We start from the raw sequence: 18,798 nt of genomic DNA, 5'->3' as shown, positions 1-18,798 counted from the left end.
CAATCTCCTCTAATATTGAAATTAGTCACTTTAGATATGTAAGTACCCCTTTCCTATATTTGTTACCAAACACGAGTAAGTGATATCACTTGAAACTTTTAAAACATTCCTTATCCAATTTCAGATAAAATTTGTTTCTTTAAAACTACCAAAAAAAATTATATATATATCAAACTATCTAAGTATATTTTAAACATCACACAAAAAATAATGATTTTTATAATTATAACAAAGCTAACACATCACAAAATCGACTACCAAAACATATACATGTCAACTATGAAATAAAAATACATCAAGGAAGATGTAAATACAATAGTAGCATGTGATTTTTCTCTCGAATAAGAAATGATGTGCAACTCCTCCTTACTTCTGATAACTATGATCAACCTACGTGTAAACTGATTACACGCTAAGTATATACTTAATGAGACATTATATAAAATATAAAATAACACATAATGATAATACAAAACACACCATATAATGATAAAACGAAGATATCAAAGAATAATATATGATACTATAAATTCGACTTATATCAAAATCATTCATATCAAGTATCACCTGATAGTCATCAATTCGTGTATAAAACACTTAATGCCAAATCAGTTATAATTAATGAAAGATTTACTTTCAAATTCACCAGTCAAACATGTACTTTCCAAATTATTTTTAAATCACAACCCAAAGTAAATAAATAAAAACGCAAGGTATGTTAGTCACAAATAATGCACTTTTAGTGTTGAATACTACATGTCAGGAATACTAAAACACCATCAACACATATGTTCTATATAATGTATCTTGAAAGTACTGTAGCATTATCAACACATATATACTACGTACATAATGCAACAACTAATACTCTATGGCGATTCAATCATTCCAAAAACTCTAAATGTACATACAATGGACATTTCTATTTAAATCACATATCATTCATTTATCAAGATATCCATAAATACTGAAATATAAAAAAATCATATAGTAGTGTAGTGGGTAGTTCATACCCGAAATCATTCAAATTCCATTTGACAAAATATTATGAAAAATATTATAATATAAATCAAAGGGTAAAATATGTCAATAGTCCCCTTCTGTCTGATTGACTTTGGCCACTGAATTTTTAATTAAGTGCACTTGGTCCCTTACGTTATCGGTCCGTCTGATTTAAGTCTCTCGGTCGTTAACCCATATCCTACATTGGTGGGATATTAAGCAAGAAAATGATTTATATACAAAAACATACTTACTAGTTATTAAACGACTTGGGTTAAAATTGTGCCTCGCGCGTAGGCTCAAGGGGTGCAAATTTAAGTTTGCCAAACCCATCAGGGTTAGAGGCACATTCGCACGATGAGGTGATGTGAATATCTGAACCGATCGGGCTCTCCGGGGTCTGCATATATTTTACCCACTACGAATTAAATATTTTTCTTAAGTGAAACTTAACTTTTTGAATATTCTAAATTAAAAAAGGATATTATGCGATTTCCTTTTAATTTAAATAAGGTATGACTTGCAATTCATGAATATATTTGATATAATACGATGTTAATTGATTATTTTCGATTTTATTTGGATGCCAATTCGTCTCCCTTGTGAATATATTGTTTTCAATTCGTCTCCCTTGTGAAACATTATAAATACTGTGCTAACCTACTAGGTTAAACACTGTTCAAAAACTCTGTTCTTTCTCTCTTCTTTTCGATGATAGTCTCTAACAATATTTGGTTCGTGGTCTCGCAAGTTGTGTTACTGTGCGCTGATCATATCGTTTTATCCTGAGAGACAGACAACCAAGATATCTCGAGCACAAAGGATTGACCGAAAATCCGTCTTAAGGAAACTGCGTAGTTGCAGACCTCACCATATTCAAGTTCGATATCATGTTATAATTCTAGTTATTTACTCTAAAATGTTTCTTCTACTCTATTAATAAAAAATTGTTTTTCATTTTTATTTTATTTTCGTCTCAGATTGTATAACACATATATTTTATAATTTAAGATTTAAAATTTAGAGTTAATGAACATTCAAATTATATCACATGTTAACAATATAATAACTTATGAATTAATTATTTTTACACAATCAATATATGAAATAATTTCTCTTAAATAAAACATCATATATTATTTTTAATATATATCTATTATTTAATTAATAAAAAGTAGAATGAACCAAATGACCTTTGTAGGAAAGAAATTATTGTTATTTTTTAGGACCCGGGTTCGAGTACCATAGATGCCAGGGGTATGAGCAATCAATCTCGAAAGGTTTAGAGTTTTTTATGTGAACATATATTGTCTTGTACGTACCCAGATTAATAAAAATAAATTAATAAAAAGTACAAAATTTACTAAAATAGCTCTACCCAATTTTTGTGTTCATACCCACGTCTTTCATATTCAAGCTAGAAGATATATAGATAATATAATTTTAATAATACATTCTTCTTAAAAAACAAATATAATATCCCAACATATAACATATGCCTAATAACTATTTTTTTCAAAGACTCAACGAAGTCCAGTTAACAAATTCAAAAGCGTAATCAATAAAACGGGTTCAAAAAATAAAGAACTGCTCAATTAAATCTGATTTGATCAATAACTAATTTTATTAACATTCATTAAATTGATGGGATCATAAACCTCTAACAGGTAAAAGAAATCGAGTTAAGGCGAGCAATTGCAAAGAAACTCACCCAATGCGACTCTTCTTCACCCTTCCACTATTGCCTTTCAAGGCTTATTATAGTACAACTGGCAACTGTACAAGTAGTCTGCTTTTTCTTCCTTTATACTCTTTCCATAAATGTAATAAAAACGTGCTCCAGATCAAATAAACAAATTAATGTTGTCGATAAAACCAGGACAACTCATTTGCTCATCGGATTTAAAGAACGTGGGGCGAGAGTTGGAGAAGCCTGTTTTCCTTCACTCCCTTATAAATCATTTCCGGCTTAGATCTTTTAAAACTGGTAAAAGACCATGAAATTTGGTGTTCCATAAATTGACGGTTGTTTCATTCAGCTTTTGTAAGAAGCTCGAGAGCTTTCAGACAACAACGATAAAAGGAAAAGAAGCGGCAATGTCCAATTCAGGCGAAAAGTCCGGCAAGGCTCTCGAGAGAGCAAGTTTTGTCAATCTTCTTAGTCAGTTCTTGAAAGAAAAAAGAAATCTTGGGGATATCAGTGTTGGGATGGCTTCAAAACATGAATCTAAAGGTACCCTTTTGCTTCTTCTACATCTTTTTTAGAAGGGTTGTATGATCTATGAGCTTTTTGATTGGGTTGATTTCTATGGAGGTGTTTAATATGAAGAATTTACGGATTTCTTTGTTTGGTGATGCTGCAGGGATTGAAACATCTAGGCAACGAGCGGCGACGATGAACTTTTTGCCTAGTATGGATAATTCTTCTGAGAATTTAAAACCGACTCTTGTGGCATCTCCTTTAAATTCAAACGCGAAACCTTCTGGTTTTTTCGCAGATATTGGCAGTTTTGATGCCTCCAGTTCCAAGGAATATACCAATAACACGACAGATTTCAGGTGTGTGTTTTCTCTTCATTAATATCTCAAGATATTCAGAATTTTAGATGCCCCTTATTTGTTCTTACCCGTTTAAAACTCATGGTACTGACGGAAATTTGTTAAAAAATAGATATGGAACTGAGAATTTAGAGTTTTGTTGATTTAGGAAACCGGCAAAAGTGGAGGCAAAGAATTCCCAGCTGACCATGTTTTTTGGGGGCCAAGTGGTGGTATTTAACGACTTTCCTTCACACAAGTTGAAGGAAATCATGGACATTTTAGCTAGCTATGGATGCTCTACTGCATGCAGTGGCCTTGTTGCTGACACCGGCATGGAAAAATTTGATTCTAAAATGGACAAAGTCGAGTCTAGCAATCCTGAAATTCCGGACCTGAACGTCGCCACCACGACTGGAAATAGTCCTTCTCAGGTTCCATCCGTTGAGCGGTGTGAATATGGCGGTTCAGGTAACTTATAATTTGACCTTGAATCAAATCCAGGAAGTTCCTGTTGGGAAGTTTTGCAAGTTTTTTTTTACTATCAATGACCTACTCTAAGTTGATTGTTTTGGTTTCTTCTTTGCAGATTTACGGATTGCCAGAAGAAATTCACTTCACAAGTTCTTCGAAAAGAGAAAAGACAGGTAAGAAAGTTTTCCCTGAACTCTAAAATTTACCGATGCTGCTAAAGCTTCATTGAAACTATTTACTTCTCCCAGATTCTAGGAAATTTGCAGAACTTTCCTGGACTCCGAATCTTGTATCTTTTGACAAATGGCGCCTTAGATTGCAAACTATTAGGAACCTTTGTTTTATTTTTCCTTTTATCCCTCAATCATTCAAACACAATATAAAAACTAGGCTTTGTAATATGTTAATTCCGGGATCTGCATAGCCTGGCCTTAAAGGTTTACCCAAGTTGTGATTTTATATTGTTCTTCTCGTCGTCGTTGAATTACATCACTAAATTGACAGCACCGGCTTCATTTTCAGGGCAGCTGCAAGAGCCCCATACCAAGTTAACAACGTTAGAGGGTCTCCTCCGCCGCCTAAGCCTGACGAGAGCAGTCCATCTCACAAGGAAGGTCGATCGTCGAAAGAAGCATCAAGTGATCTTGATCTCAAGTTATAGTAACATTGTTTCAATTGTGTACCTACTTAGGACCACCTTAATTAGTGTGTAAAGGTTCCGGGTTCTTCTGTTACTCTCAGATTCATCCATTGATTGACAACAAAGCCCTCCATGAAACTTTGCTGTTATTTAGTTGTTATTGTTGGTGAGTAGGAACCAGACGGAAAGCAGATGACAACTTGATTAAACGATTTAAAATCAATGAATCAGAAAAACTAGAGGCCGTCAGGTTTACGTGGGAAGCAAGCAAATTATTTTGATTTGGAGTATTGACCTATCCAGAGGGGGAAGGGCGTATGCAAAAGGGACTACGTTACAAAATCCGCTTGTTTGATTCCTCTCTACTTGTCGTCGTTGTCTGTCTACGTTACCAAACTATTTCAATGCGAGAGATTCTAATTCCCAGTCTTGTAATTTCCAAAGTCTCCTTTCTGCCAGCATCGTTTATTTTTTTTTAAAGTAAATATTCAAAATAAAATCAAAATGTAACATTAAATATGATTAAAAAAATAATTGAATGATTAAAACAGAATAAAAAAGATAGTTAAAATACTAAATATGTAATTTATCCAAATAAAAAAATGATATAAACTTTTTAAACTTAAAATAAGAATAAAAAGATTAACTGAAAAATTATCATTTACATTTTTTCTTTTTAGTTTTATATAATACATCGATATAAAGGGGAGAAAGTTGGACTGTTAATAGAATCTTTAAATTGCGTGCTACAACTTTCACTATTCTTTCTTCTTCTGGTTCATTAAAGCTTAGTAACATCTGAGATTCAATTCGTAATAAATGGGAGAAAGTTTCCTGGCACAAACTTATATGGTTCCCAATGCACATCCCAAAATACAGTTTGATCACTTGGATGACACTGTTGAACAGACTTCCTACTAGAGATCGGTTACTCAAAATGGGAATCAATTCTGATGATATTTGTGTTAACTGCAACATCGAGCAGGAGACTAGAAATCATTTTTTTCTCAATGCCCCTTGTTGTTCGTCTTTGGAATTCAATAATGTCGCTCAACAGATTAAATAGTATTGTTTTATCATGGGATGTTATGGTTGCTACGGCTGCTTCAACATGGAATGGTAAGTCTCTTCTCACCACAATCTTGAAGATCTCATGTACTGCATTTATATACTTACTGTGGGAAGAAAGGAATCACAGAATTTTTCAAGGTCGTCAGAGAACAATCGAAGACATGCTGAAAAAGATTAAATAAGCTATTGGTATTCAACTTAAGGGTACAAATATCAATAGATTAGATAGTACTAATGTTAACCTTTGTAATGCTTGGGGTATAGTCTAATCAATCTGTGTTTGTTGTAAATAGGTTGTTTTTAGTCTTCTTTGTTACAGATTGGTTGATTGCTTTGTAACATTTCTATGCTATTTGGATAATAAAATTCGATTCATCAAAAAAAAATACATCGATATACCCTAACCAATCATTATATTTACATAGTACCAATAAGTTCTTAATGATAGAATAGGAGGTGTCGATCTCTCTCCAGAGATTATGGATTTAAGTAACTCTATACATTGTGAACATTTAAAAAATTTTATAAACATATATATTACTTTGTTATTATCACAAACTACTCTAACAAACAAATGAATAAAAAGCTTAATACACACTTTTAGGTGTTAAACTGTACATCAAATTGACTTTTGCTGACTAAAGATTTTTCGTTAAAAATAGGTGTCTAACGTTTTCAACGTTATACTTTTAATTGCATGGATCATAACGACCATTAAAGTTAACCATTATTTGACATGTGTTGTACATATAAATTTTTTAAAAATAATTACAAAACTTAATATTATAATTTAAAAAAAACTTCAAAATTTCATCGCGATCAGTCACCGTCGGCCCGTGGCCGTCACATTTGACACTATCAAAACCGTCTCGCCGTGACCAAAATTCAGTCCCTCGCCCATCAAGAAATTGCGTCAATTGTCGTGACAAGTGCCGCAAAAGGTCACCTATTTTCTAAGTTTTTCTTCATTGTTTTTCCGAAGATTCTGAGGACTACAACTGGTCGTACGTTACACGACCGCCACTATTGAATTTCTCGTGCTACTCCGAACAAAACCTAACCGGTGGTGACCCTTCGTCATCGTCGGAGATGGGGGATGAGATGAAGAGGGACGACGTGAGTGATTTTATTTTCTTTTGATTTTTCTTTAAAAAGTAATATTTTTATTATTAAAAATAAAAAATATAAATGGCAGGTATTTAAAAGTATAACGGAGAAAATATTAAACACATATTTTTAACGAAAATTTCATTAGAAACCAAAAGTGAATTTGAGATGTAATTTAGGCATCTAAAAATGTATTAAAGGGTATGTTTGATATACTATAATTGATTTTCTGGAAAATAATTTATGTAAAATGGATTACCTGAAAACTGTTTTACTTAAAATGAATTACGTGAAAATTGTTTTATATGAAATAAATTACCTAAAACTGCTTTACGTAAAATGAATTACATTTTACGGGAAATAGTTTTCAGAAACTATTTTACGGTGTTTTGATGATATTGTGTAAATCAGTTTTACTAATTGTTTAATTAGTTTTATAAAAAATGATTTACATAAAATGAATAAAGTCCGGTTCAATTAATATTAAAAAAATGATTCAATTAATGATTAAAGAAAAAAAGTTTGGTTTATTTGGTTAATGGTAATTCAATTCGTTAAGTGGTTGAATTAACCATTTGAACAACTTTAATTTTAATCATTAGTATTTTATTTACATAATACTAAATTATTATATTAATATTAAATATATAAATTAATATTCTCATTATTAATAATTTAATAATATATTTATAAAAATAATAGATAAATATTAATAATTTATTATATATTACTAAATTAAAAATATAATATCATATTATTATAATATATCTGAGTATATATTACTATAATATTAAAAATAATTTTATTAAAATTATATTATACATATTTTAATAATTAATATATTTATTAAAATGATATTAAAATATTAATTTAATATTAAATACATAAAATAATATTTTTTTGAGTTCTTATACTCTAAAATATAAAGTTAGGAAATGTTGTACGAAAAATCAGATGGTAAAACAATTTACAGAAAATACAAAGAAACTAGGAAAATGAATTACATTGGTAAAATCAATTAAAACTATCAAACACTGGAAAATGTTTTCCATAAAACCAATTGCAGCTATCAAACACTGAAAAACATTTTTCGAAAAATATTTTCCAGCTATCAAACACAGGAAAATGAGAAAGCCATCGAACACACCCTAAGTTTTCTTTTGATTGAAAAAAATGTATTAAACTTAAATAAAAATAAAACCTCATTTGTATAAATACTGAAATTAAGAACCCGATTCTAACATTAAATGTGTGTTATAATCATAGATAAGATATGAAGCCTTGTATAGTGGGCAAGCGGGAAATTGCTTACAAATAGCGAACGGATGAGAAGACACATTGGAACAAATTGGAATTGTGGAGTGTGCGGCTGTAGGGAAGAAACAATTTCACACCTGCTAAGAGAATGTATGCCTGCGAAGAATCTTTGGAAACAATTAATTAAATCTGGGAAAATGGATGAATTCATCTCAATGAACATAAAGGATTGGCTTACAACAAACCTTGAACGGCCAAGCTACTTTGTTGATATAATGGAAGACTGGGATCTGCTATTTGGAGCGTTAATTTGGTCACTTTGGAAACATCGGAACTTGTATGTCTTTGAACCGGAAAAAAATGGGACAGGAAACAATATTAGAACAACTTGAAGGAATAAGAGCCCGGGAAGCAATTACTAAAGCGAGGAATCCAGAGATGCATCAATCGCGAGGAATAATTCAATGGACAATACCCCCGGATGAATGGGTGAAAGTCAATACAGACGGGGCTCGGAATAACCAGAACGGATATGCGACATGTAGTGGAATAATACGGAATAACCAGGGAGAATGGATACGAGGCTTTGAAAAGCCGTAGGGATATGTTCAGCTCTGGAACCGGAGCTCTGAGGAATATTCGAAGGGTTAACACATGCATGGAATTTAGGTTCAAGGAAGGTAATTGTTGAAACGGACAATGCAGAAGCTTTTCAACTGTGTTCGACAGGAAGGCGAAGGATGCCAGCACCGACCATAATGCAGCACATTGAAGAACTGGTTAATCGAAGCTGGGAAGCATTTTCACAAACCAGACGAGAAGCCAATAGAATAGCAGACGAGCTAGCTAAACTAGTACGACAAGATGATTTTGAAGGCATTGTCTTCCAAGAACCCCCAAGAATAACCCTTCCCCATCCCCAGGAGAAAGCTCGGCCAATAGGCAACATTAGATTAGCTACAGAATAGCTTAGCTCTTTATTTACCAAAAAAATATATGAATCCTTGTATAAGTTCATACCAAGGTCCGAGTTCAATTTCCGCATAATCTTTCTTTCCCTTATAATTCAGAGAGGTCATCAATAGAACCCTTTAAATTTTCCTAATACACATGTACACGTGTGATTTTATGATTTGTTACCGGTAAACACATTCAACATTAGCAAATAAATTTATATTTCCGAACTCCTATAAAACATTTTTGGATGCACGCGGTACCCTTCTCTTTCTCTCTCTGTAGAGGTCATCTTTCCTTCCTTCTTCCCGCCTTCCCCCTCACTCTCCGAACCCTAGCTGAGGTGAAGAGAACAAAAGGTGCCTTTTTTTTGTCCTCGCCAAACACACCTAATACCAATTCTTCTCTTGAAAATCGCCGAGGAAAAATGGAGCCCCTGAGGCTGAAGCAACAGCAACAGGCCCTGATGCAACAAGCTCTCCTCCAACAACAGTCTCTCTATCACCCTGGCATCTTAGCACCTCCTCAGGTTTTCTACTCTTTTTTTTTTATTATCTCTTTATTTTTTCGTCATTTCCCTTTCCATTGAGCATCTGCTAGTTCTTGATCCGGTTTTCAGGAATGATCTGTTGGATACCCCGAAATCGTGTTTGTATCTTCGTGTTATACTGTTCTTGTTCGTTTGTTTTTATTGTATTTGAATTGGTGGAGATTGGATTGGTTTGGGATTTGATGATGTGATATTTGATCTTTGAAAGATGAACTTTTACCACGAGTTTTGCTTGATTTCGATCGAATTTGTTCCTTTTTTTATTTCAACGTTATTTAAAAAGAACTGTTGTTTTCTTGATTTGTAGTCGGAAATATTTTTGGGTTTGAAATTTGATAAATTTGATTATGGATATTTTACATTTTCGTTTCCATGATGCTCAAATATTGTTATTTCTCTTAGATAAAGTTCAATGGAAAAGCTACTAGGTTCTCTGCTGTGTTTTCTTTCTCGTTTACCTGTGCTTCTTACTTCTTTGGTTTTATTTAGTTTATTACTAATCTATTCTTCATTTTGTTTTGGAAATGTCGAGAAATGACTTAATATTCTAAACTGTTTAGTTGCCATCTCTCTGGCACGATTGCACAGTCAATCAACCAGTTATTTTGACCATGTTTATATTTATCTATCTTTATCTCTAGTTTGGAAATATTTTGTTAAATGTGTAACTTATCTGTTTTTGTTCTTTCAAACACTGGAGTGTGAAACGTGGTACCTACATTTTCATTTTGGGAATCTTTGGGTTTATATTGCTGAAATATAACGACATGGAGCTAATTTATAAAAAATGTGGTGCAGCTTTTAATGTATTTGCATTCTTTCTAAGTTACATGTCCAGCATTTCTTTTTCTTTGAATTGTACGGAAAAGTATATGGTTGTTTTTCACTTAGGAGGAGGAGTTCAAGGGAACTTTGAGCTTCATTATCCTTGAACTTAGGAGGAAGGAGTTCACTTAGGCTCAATTATTTTTTATTTGGTCGGCGCTGAAAACAAATGAAAGAAGAAAGCCTATTTTGTCTCTTTGTCTTTAAGTAGAAAGTGTTTTCAAAGTAGAAGTGATGCTCACATTTGTGATGGTTGTAGTTAGCATTTTGGTTGTTTTTTCTAGGTTGACTGACTGTTGGATACTGTCAAAAAATCATCCTCTTTCCCGGATTCGGAGGCTTTAGAATTGAGTTGAGTGGGAAGTGGCTTTTTTTGTACACCGTTAGTACTTTTCCCCTCTTTTTTTATTTTTCATTTTTTTCTGCAGATAGAGCCAATCTCAAGTGGAAATCTGCCTCCTGGTTTTGATCCAAGTACTTGCCGCAGTGTGTGAGTGTTTGCCTAGATTTTTTTCCCTTTCTCCATTTTGTTTCTTTTGTATATTGTGTGTCACTTATTTCCCCTTCTTGCTCAAGCAACTATCCTAGTCACTTTTGTGATTATAACCATATACATTAGAAGTGCTTTTCTTCATGAGTCTGGTGATTGAATGTGTTGTTGTGACCCTTTGTGCAAAATTCTAAGCAAATGGCTCCTTTAATTAATAGATAAATGGATTTTGTAATGTGATAGTCTGATAGATACTTGTATGTTCTTGCGTCTTTTAAACAACATATAAAGTTTCTTTTATGGTCTTTTTGTCTCTTTTTCCCTTTTTTTTAACTTCTAGTTTTTTAATTTTTGAGAAACTGTAGGTATGTGGGAAACATTCATTCTCAAGTGACTGAACCACTATTACAAGAGGTTTTTGCAAGTACTGGTCCTGTTGAAGCTTGCAAGCTTATTAGAAAGGAAAAGGTATTGTTTTCAATATTTGCCCTCATCCTTTTTGAACCTTTAAGAGGCTATGAGGATGCTCTTATTGTGTAACGGTTAACTTTCTTGACTCAGTTTTCCTGCCTTTCCCTTTCGCATGTTATTTCCAAATGGGGACATGTTTTATTCCTCCCAAAAATAGTCATCATATGGGTTCATTCACTACTTCGATCGTCGATCAGCTGCTCTTTCTATATTTTCTCTAAATGGAAGGCATTTGTAAGCATTAACTTTTAGTTTTTACCTCTTAGGCTGTTACTTTGCTTGGGGTTAGCTTTGATATCATATCATATAAACTGCAGATTTGGACAACCTATCAAGGTCAATTGGGCGTATGCTAGTGGTCAGAGAGAGGATACATCAGGTTTTCTCATTTTTCTGTTTGGAAATTTTCTCAAGAACATTTACCATGTTCTGGAAATTTTCTTTGTTGTTATACTCTTTGATATTATCAAAATTAGTGCAGGTCACTTTAATATTTTTGTTGGGGATCTCAGTCCTGAGGTTACTGATGCAATGTTGTATGCATGCTTTTCTGTCTATCAGAGTTGCTCGTAAGTGTGTTTTTTCGTTTTGATATTGATTTAAATAAATATATGACTCGAATCTAACTTATTAAAAGTAAAGGCCTAAGGTATCAGTGTCAATTTATTGGTGTCGGAATGAATATCAGTTTTGATATCTTAACTGATTCAGGGATGCGAGGGTTATGTGGGATCAAAAAACTGGGCGTTCAAGAGGATTTGGGTTTGTTTCATTCCGAAACCAGAAGGTATTGTTCCTTGGTTAAGCTTTTGGTCTCCCTCTTTCTTCCATAATAATGTTGTTTCGTCTATGATGTTGACCTTTTTTTTTCCTTTGTTCAGGATGCACAAAGTGCAATTAATGACTTAAGTGGTAAGATTTATGCTTTTACTATATGCATGTACTTTTAATATCTTCATTGATTGCAATGTTAGCTTCAAAATTTTTACTTCGTATCTTTCATGTTGGTGAAATAGAAGTAAAAAAGTCTTCGCTTTTCTTTTTCCTCTGTTATTCTTTTATGATTGTTGAGTCGATCGATCAAGGAATGTGACCAAGAGGGTGAATTGGCAATAAAAATTTGTTGGAAGTTATTGCAAGAAATAAGAAAAATGATAGATTTTATAGTGATTCAACTTCCCCAATGAAGTCTACATCTGCTATCTTATCTTCCAAACTAAGGCTTATACCCCAAAGTCTTAAGTGCACAACCCTTTCTAAGAAGAAATTACAAATGAGTAAACTTTGAATATTCTCACAATGATAGATTGTTTGCAAATTGAAGCTCTCACACACCCAAGAACACTAGAATAAAATGACAACGAATAGAATGGTATTCAATGAAAGAAAGATGCAATTGAATACATATTTGACTCTATTTGCTCTTTGATTGTTGGAATAACTTGTCTTTTCTTGGCTGTTTGAAGACTCTTTTTATATGCTTTCATTGATTTCTAGCCGTTTGAGGTTTTTCTTCCATGAAGTTTGGAGTCGTTTGAAGCATTAAATTCGTGCATTAAGGGTTTTATGTACAAGAAGTTTCGAAACTTTCCTAAAGTTTCGAAACCATTTGAAAGAAGAAAGAAATTTTGACTGTTGGAACCCAAAGTTTCAACTCTTGAAAATTTCCTAAACTTTAAAGTGTTATGTTTTTGCAAATTTTGAAACTTGAATAGAAGTTTTGAAACTCTTGGTCAAAGTTTGTTTAAAATAATGATTTTTGATATTTTGAGGAAAATCTAACTTTGAAAATTGTTCTGAAATGTTTGAATGATTTTTTTGACATAATTTGAACTTAGAAATTTTATTTTAAAAATTGGACAAATTTTATTGACTTAAAATTAATTTTACAAAAATTATATATAAATATCAATCTCCCACATTTGATATAACAAAATATTTTTGTAAAAGTTTTCTTCTTTCAAAACTTGTCATAAATTTATATCATTCAAAATTAATGAAAATGAAATTTCATTTGACCGTTAGAAAAAGAATTTAAGGCTATAAAATTTTTAACAAAAAAATTATATCAAAAATGAAAATTTAATCTAAAGAGTTTTTGATATTTTTCCCTTTTTTGTTAGATTAAAATCATTTAGCTTCAAAAGAGAAGAAAAGATTAGAGCATAATAGATAAGTTAAGATAATATAATTCAACATAATATTAGTTAAAATATCCAAAATAAGTATCTGCCATAAATATTCATAATAATATCGTAGGAAAATATATACAAAGAGAACCAAAATATACCAAATAACAAAAGCAATGAAAGTATAAAATCCTAAAATTCCAAATGCAATAACATCCGAAAACATTAAAATATCACAAATGTAGCACAAGAGACAAAGATGATCAATTCTCATAATCATTCGGATGAGAAGGTGAACCATGGGGGTTAAAGATTCGGAAAATGAGCCTCCAAGAGACTAAGATGAACATCCATGGCATCGAAGCGTAGAAATACATCAAATCTATTGGCCATATAGTCGTAAAGCGACCCCAAAGTGACAGGAGGACGCGGAGGAGCAACCACTTCATGATCAACATGCTCGGCATCGCCTCTGGGAACTTCCCTGAATTGATCTTGACGAATGTGAATCCATTCACTGTTGACGAAGTCATATTTGGTCTTGTGAGCCGAGACAAAGTCAATGGAGCTCGAGAGGGGATATGAGGTGTCATAGGCAAGGCTAACCCGATGTTTGGGGAAGATGTAGTTAAAAACACAAGCATAAGGTAGAGAACATTTATACCAATACCCTTAGAAAACTGTATTGACAAGCTCGTTAAAGATGATTTGAACAAGGTGAGGACGAGTTTTTTATCGGAAGTGATAGATCCGCCAATAGTCAAGGTCTCTTATACAAGTGGTTCTTTCACCCGAAGGGCGAAGAAACCAAGTAACAAGGTGTAAGAGACGTTCCTCGAAATTTAAAAGAGTAGGATTGTGACCTTTAAGAGGAGCTATGACAACCGGGGCATCCTCATTGAAAGAACTGTTACAAGAAATACTTAAGTCGGTGGAAATAAACTGAAGAGAAAGCTCAATGATATTTCCATAAGATATAATTGAATGTCAATGACTTTTCCGATTGTTATTTAGGAGGTAATACGCATTTGGTTGCTGATAAAGTAAAACAACATTACAAAAGAAGGCACGGACAAGATTTGGATGAATGACATCGGGATTGCACATTAAGTCAAGCCACCTCTGAGAGGTAAAAAACTCAAGGAAACTGAAGTTGTAAACAGTGAAAAATAATTTGACATCAAATTTTCTTTCCAGTCGAATGGCTCGATCAAGAAAATGTTTACGAAACCAACGACGATCATCATCGAATTCAAAGTAACGAGTCTCCAAGGAATGATGATTGAGCGATTTTAGGACATTTTTTTGGATGTGTTAAAGCCATTTAGATGACAAAAACAGTGGCCAAGGATTGAGAATATTGGTTCAAGAAGTTTATCGAACAAGTGTTGTGCAGTCCTAAAAACAGAAGATCCAAGTGAAATTAGCAAATGGGTAAATCTCATGCAACAAAAACACATATATAACACTAATGGTCAATCCAGTTTCTGCAATTGTAAGCAATATTCACACAAAATAAAGAAAATTCAAAATCCTAAATAGTGAAATATTTCAAAATATTTTTCCACAAAACTGAAAATAGATGATAAATGTGCGCAACAAGAGTTTAAAAAACAATTTTGGAATAGCAAATAACCTAAACCAAACGATTAAAGTGGATTAAGAAGCCAAAAATGTGAAAAAGAGTGGAAATTACCTTGAAAAACATTGAAAGAGAAAGCAAGGAAGGCAAGGGAAGGTGGTAAGAGTAAGGGACGACGGTTGGAGGACGAAACGATGCTCCTTAGTGTAGCGGACGAATGATTTGGATGATGAGAGGTTTTGGGATTTTTTATGGAAGAGATAAAAGGAGCAGGGAGTATGTGAAGGTTTTAAAAAAATTAGGTTTAAATACATATGAATCAGTGGCTGCGCGACAAGTTTCGTAACTTTAGGCGGAGTTTCGAAACTTCAAAACACACTGTTTTTTAGAGTTTCACAACTATTATAGTAGTTTTGAAACTATGCCTTATTTTGTGCCAATGGTCTTCAATTGCTGAAATTGGGTTGACCATTATTGTTATAATGTGTTCTTGTTGAAAGAGGTTTGCCCATTTGCTAATTTCACGTAGATCTTATGTTTTAAGGATCGTCCATCATCTACTCAATAAAATTTTTGAACCAATATTCTCAATCCTTAGCCATTGTTTTTTCACCCAAATGACTTCCAAAACATCCCACAAACGTTAAAGAGTCGGTCAATCATCCACCTCGTTTAATTCCTTTGAGTCTCATTGCTTTGAATCTGAAGAAGCTTGTCGTATGTTTCATGAGCATTTTCGTGATCGAGCTATTTGTCCGAAAAGGAAATTTGATGTCAAAACTTTTTTTCTCCACCGTTTACAACTTCAGTTCCCTTGAGCTCTTTACCTCTTGGAGATGGTTTGACTTGATGCACATTCCCAATGTCATTTATCTAAATCTTGTTCGTGCTTTCTTTTGTAATGTTGTTTTACTTCATGAACAGTCAAATGCCGATTTACCTCCTGAACAACAATCGGGAAGCCATTGACATTCAATCCTATCTTATGAGAAATATCATTGAGTTTTTTGTTCAGTCTATTGTCACTGACTTAGGTATTCCTTGTGACGGTCCCTTCAATGAGGATGCCTCAGTTGTTATAACTCCCCTTCAAGGTCATAATCCCGCTCTTTTAGATTTTGAGGAGCATCTCTTGCACCTTCTTGTTACTTGGTTTCTTTGACATTTGGGTGAAAAAATTACTCATATGAGAGATCTTGACTATTGGTGAACCTATCACTTCCGATCAAAAACTCATCCTCACCTTGCTCAAAACATCTTCAACGATTTGTCAATATCATTTTCAAGGGTTTTGGTTTTAAAGTTCTTTACCTTATGCTTGTGTCCTTAGCTACATCTTCACCAAACATTGGGTTAGCCTTGCCTATGACACTTCCGTTCCCCTCTCAAGTTCTATTGATCTTACTTCAACTCTCAAGATCGGATATGACTTCATCAACGGTAAATGGATTCGTAGTCATCAAGATCAAGCCAGAGAAGCTCCGGAGGTGATGCCGAACATGTTGATCATGGAGTGGTTGCTTTTTCTCCACGTCCTCCTGTTACTTTGGAGTGCTGCTGAGTTGTTATAGATGTTTTTAGTAATATTTTTTAAAAAAAATCACATGCATGGATTGCTGTTATTCAAACTGCACTAAAATTTCAAATGTGCTATTGATTTATTGTTTTAGGAAAATGGCTTGGCAGTCGGCAGATCCGTTGTAATTGGGCAACAAAGGGTGCTAGTGGCAATGATGACAAGCAAAGCTCAGATGCTAAAAGTGTGGTTGAACTAACCAATGGTTCATCAGGTATACTTGTTGCAATTGTGTTCTTTAAAATCATTCACATTAATGATTACTTTGTTCAATGCAAAACACGGTTTTATGGATCCTTAAATTTGTACCCAAAGGGAAATAAACTTACATTCATTACTTTGGTATGCAGAGGACGGTAAAGAGACCACCAATAATGAGGCTCCAGAGAATAATCCTCAATATACTACCGTTTATGTGGCAATCTTGCTCCAGAGGCAAGTAATTGTATGCAACAGCTTTTTAGTTTCTCCCTCTGTCTCACTTAAACTGTCACAATTGATTGGAATCCATTTTTTAAACATATTAATTAAAATTTGTAAAAAATATATATATATTTAAAACCTACTTTGAAAATTTTTGAAGTATATTTTTCCCAATTTTCATCAATTATAAATAATCAAAGTTAAAAAATTCTAACCATCAAAAGTCAAAATGTGAACTTTATTGGGAAGGAGGGAATATTATTTTTGTACATGGAAGTTAGTGCCAAAATGGGTGTTACCAAACATTATGAGCTTACTATACATAGAACCAGAACAACATGCATTTGTATCACTTTTAGGAACTCCCATATTTTCATATGGACGCAGTTCTCAAATTTTACGAAAGTCGTCTTTTTGAAACACATCCGAAGTAAAAACAAAAATTGGTCTTTCACCTATCAGTACAAGCCTCTCACTGATGATGGTATGCTTTTGAATAATCCTCAAGCATATGGACTGTTAGACCTCCTATCCTTTAGTGAAGTTTGTGAGAGTTAGACTTGTGTTCTGAATATTCATTGTACTTTGAAGGAACTTTTTAGGTTGTTCAATTAAACAATTATCTTTTAATCCTGTAGGTCACTCAACTTGAACTCCATCGTCACTTCCATGCTCTTGGTGCTGGGGTGATTGAGGAGGTTCGGGTTCAACGTGACAAAGGCTTTGGCTTTGTTAGATACAATACACATGCTGGGGCTGCTTTTGCTATTAAGATGGGGAACACTCGCTCATTTTTCTGTGGAAAGCAAATTAAGGTTCTCTGGTTTTTATTCGCAGTATGGCTACTGTATTTGAGAAATATAAATATGTAGATATTGATGTGTAGTTTGAGTCTTTGGAGTATGTTTTTGAGATTCTGTGCATAAGTTATTGAATCATTGACCATTTAACATCCTAAAACGAGTTGGATTGCCATTAGGGATGGTCTATGATCTTTAGATTCAATCTTTATTTGTCTGTAATCTCATAGTTACTTTGCCAACTTTTAAAAAGAATCTTTGGTAATTGGATAATTGAGAAATTCAGATATTGACATCTATAATTTGTTTGTTAGTGCTCCTGGGGCAGCAAACCTACACCACCTGGGACAAGTTCAAATCCACTTCCCCCGCCTGCAGCACCTTTACCTGGTCTTTCAGCAACTGGTCTTTCAGCAATTGACCTTTTAGCTTATGAGAGGCAGTTGGCTATGAGCAAAATGGGTGGTGTTCATGCCCTAATGCACCTGCAGGGACAACACCCTCTCGAGCAGGCAGCATTGGGAGTGAGTGCTGCTGGAGGAAGTCGGGCTATATTTGATGGCGGGTTCCAGAATGTTGCTGCTGCCCAGCAGCTATTGTACTATCAGTAATAAAAATAGAGTTCGTGTGATAATATCCTTCATTCCTGCATTGTTGAGTTCTAAACAGAAGATTTAGGAGGCTTTTTTTTAGCAGTGGAGCTGCGCACTGCTTTTATCTATAGCCATATGTTTGTCTATTATATCCATCTTATTTCGACATTCTATCAAGTTCTAAACACAGCTAGGAAGCATTTTAATGTATTTTCACTTGTTTTCTCATATATATATATATATATATAAAGCTTATTTCTACATGATTGGTATTTATTTATTCTTGTCATGTTTGTTTGGAAGTAAAGAAAAAAGC

The 18,798-nt window shown here is 33.5% G+C and overlaps 1 protein-coding gene and 1 pseudogene across 1 annotated transcript; both read left to right on the top strand.

Annotated features, from left to right (window-relative positions):
• The first annotated feature begins 3,010 nt into the window (after positions 1-3,010).
• LOC120131463 (protein TIFY 11B-like) lies at positions 3,011-4,690 on the top strand. Its single transcript, XM_039148453.1, has 5 exons — positions 3,011-3,235; positions 3,366-3,561; positions 3,710-4,011; positions 4,130-4,187; positions 4,537-4,690. The coding sequence occupies exons 1-5, from the start codon at positions 3,100-3,102 to the stop codon at positions 4,673-4,675; spliced, it is 831 nt and encodes a 276-aa protein (XP_039004384.1). The 5' UTR covers positions 3,011-3,099; the 3' UTR covers positions 4,676-4,690.
• Positions 4,691-9,304: 4,614 nt separating this feature from the next.
• LOC120131758 lies at positions 9,305-18,688 on the top strand (annotated as a pseudogene).
• The last annotated feature ends 110 nt before the right edge of the window (positions 18,689-18,798 follow it).

The sequence above is a fragment of the Hibiscus syriacus genome, unplaced genomic scaffold (genome assembly GCF_006381635.1).
Source record: "Hibiscus syriacus cultivar Baekdansim isolate YM2019G1 unplaced genomic scaffold, ASM638163v2 tig00110556_pilon, whole genome shotgun sequence".
In the NCBI taxonomy this organism is placed as follows: domain Eukaryota; kingdom Viridiplantae; phylum Streptophyta; class Magnoliopsida; order Malvales; family Malvaceae; genus Hibiscus; species Hibiscus syriacus.
The sequence above is the reverse complement of the archived record's forward strand: the minus strand, read 5'-3'. Positions and strand labels throughout refer to the sequence as shown.

Excerpts from the sequence above, each read along its gene's own strand:
- LOC120131463 (XM_039148453.1), top strand. The coding sequence starts at position 3,100 with ATGTCCAATTCAGGCGAAAAGTCCGGCAAGGCTCTCGAGAGAGCAAGT. Across the intron at positions 4,012-4,129 it reads GTGTGAATATGGCGGTTCAG|ATTTACGGATTGCCAGAAGA; the intron begins GTAACTTATAAT and ends TCTTCTTTGCAG. Across the intron at positions 4,188-4,536 it reads TTCGAAAAGAGAAAAGACAG|GGCAGCTGCAAGAGCCCCAT; the intron begins GTAAGAAAGTTT and ends CTTCATTTTCAG.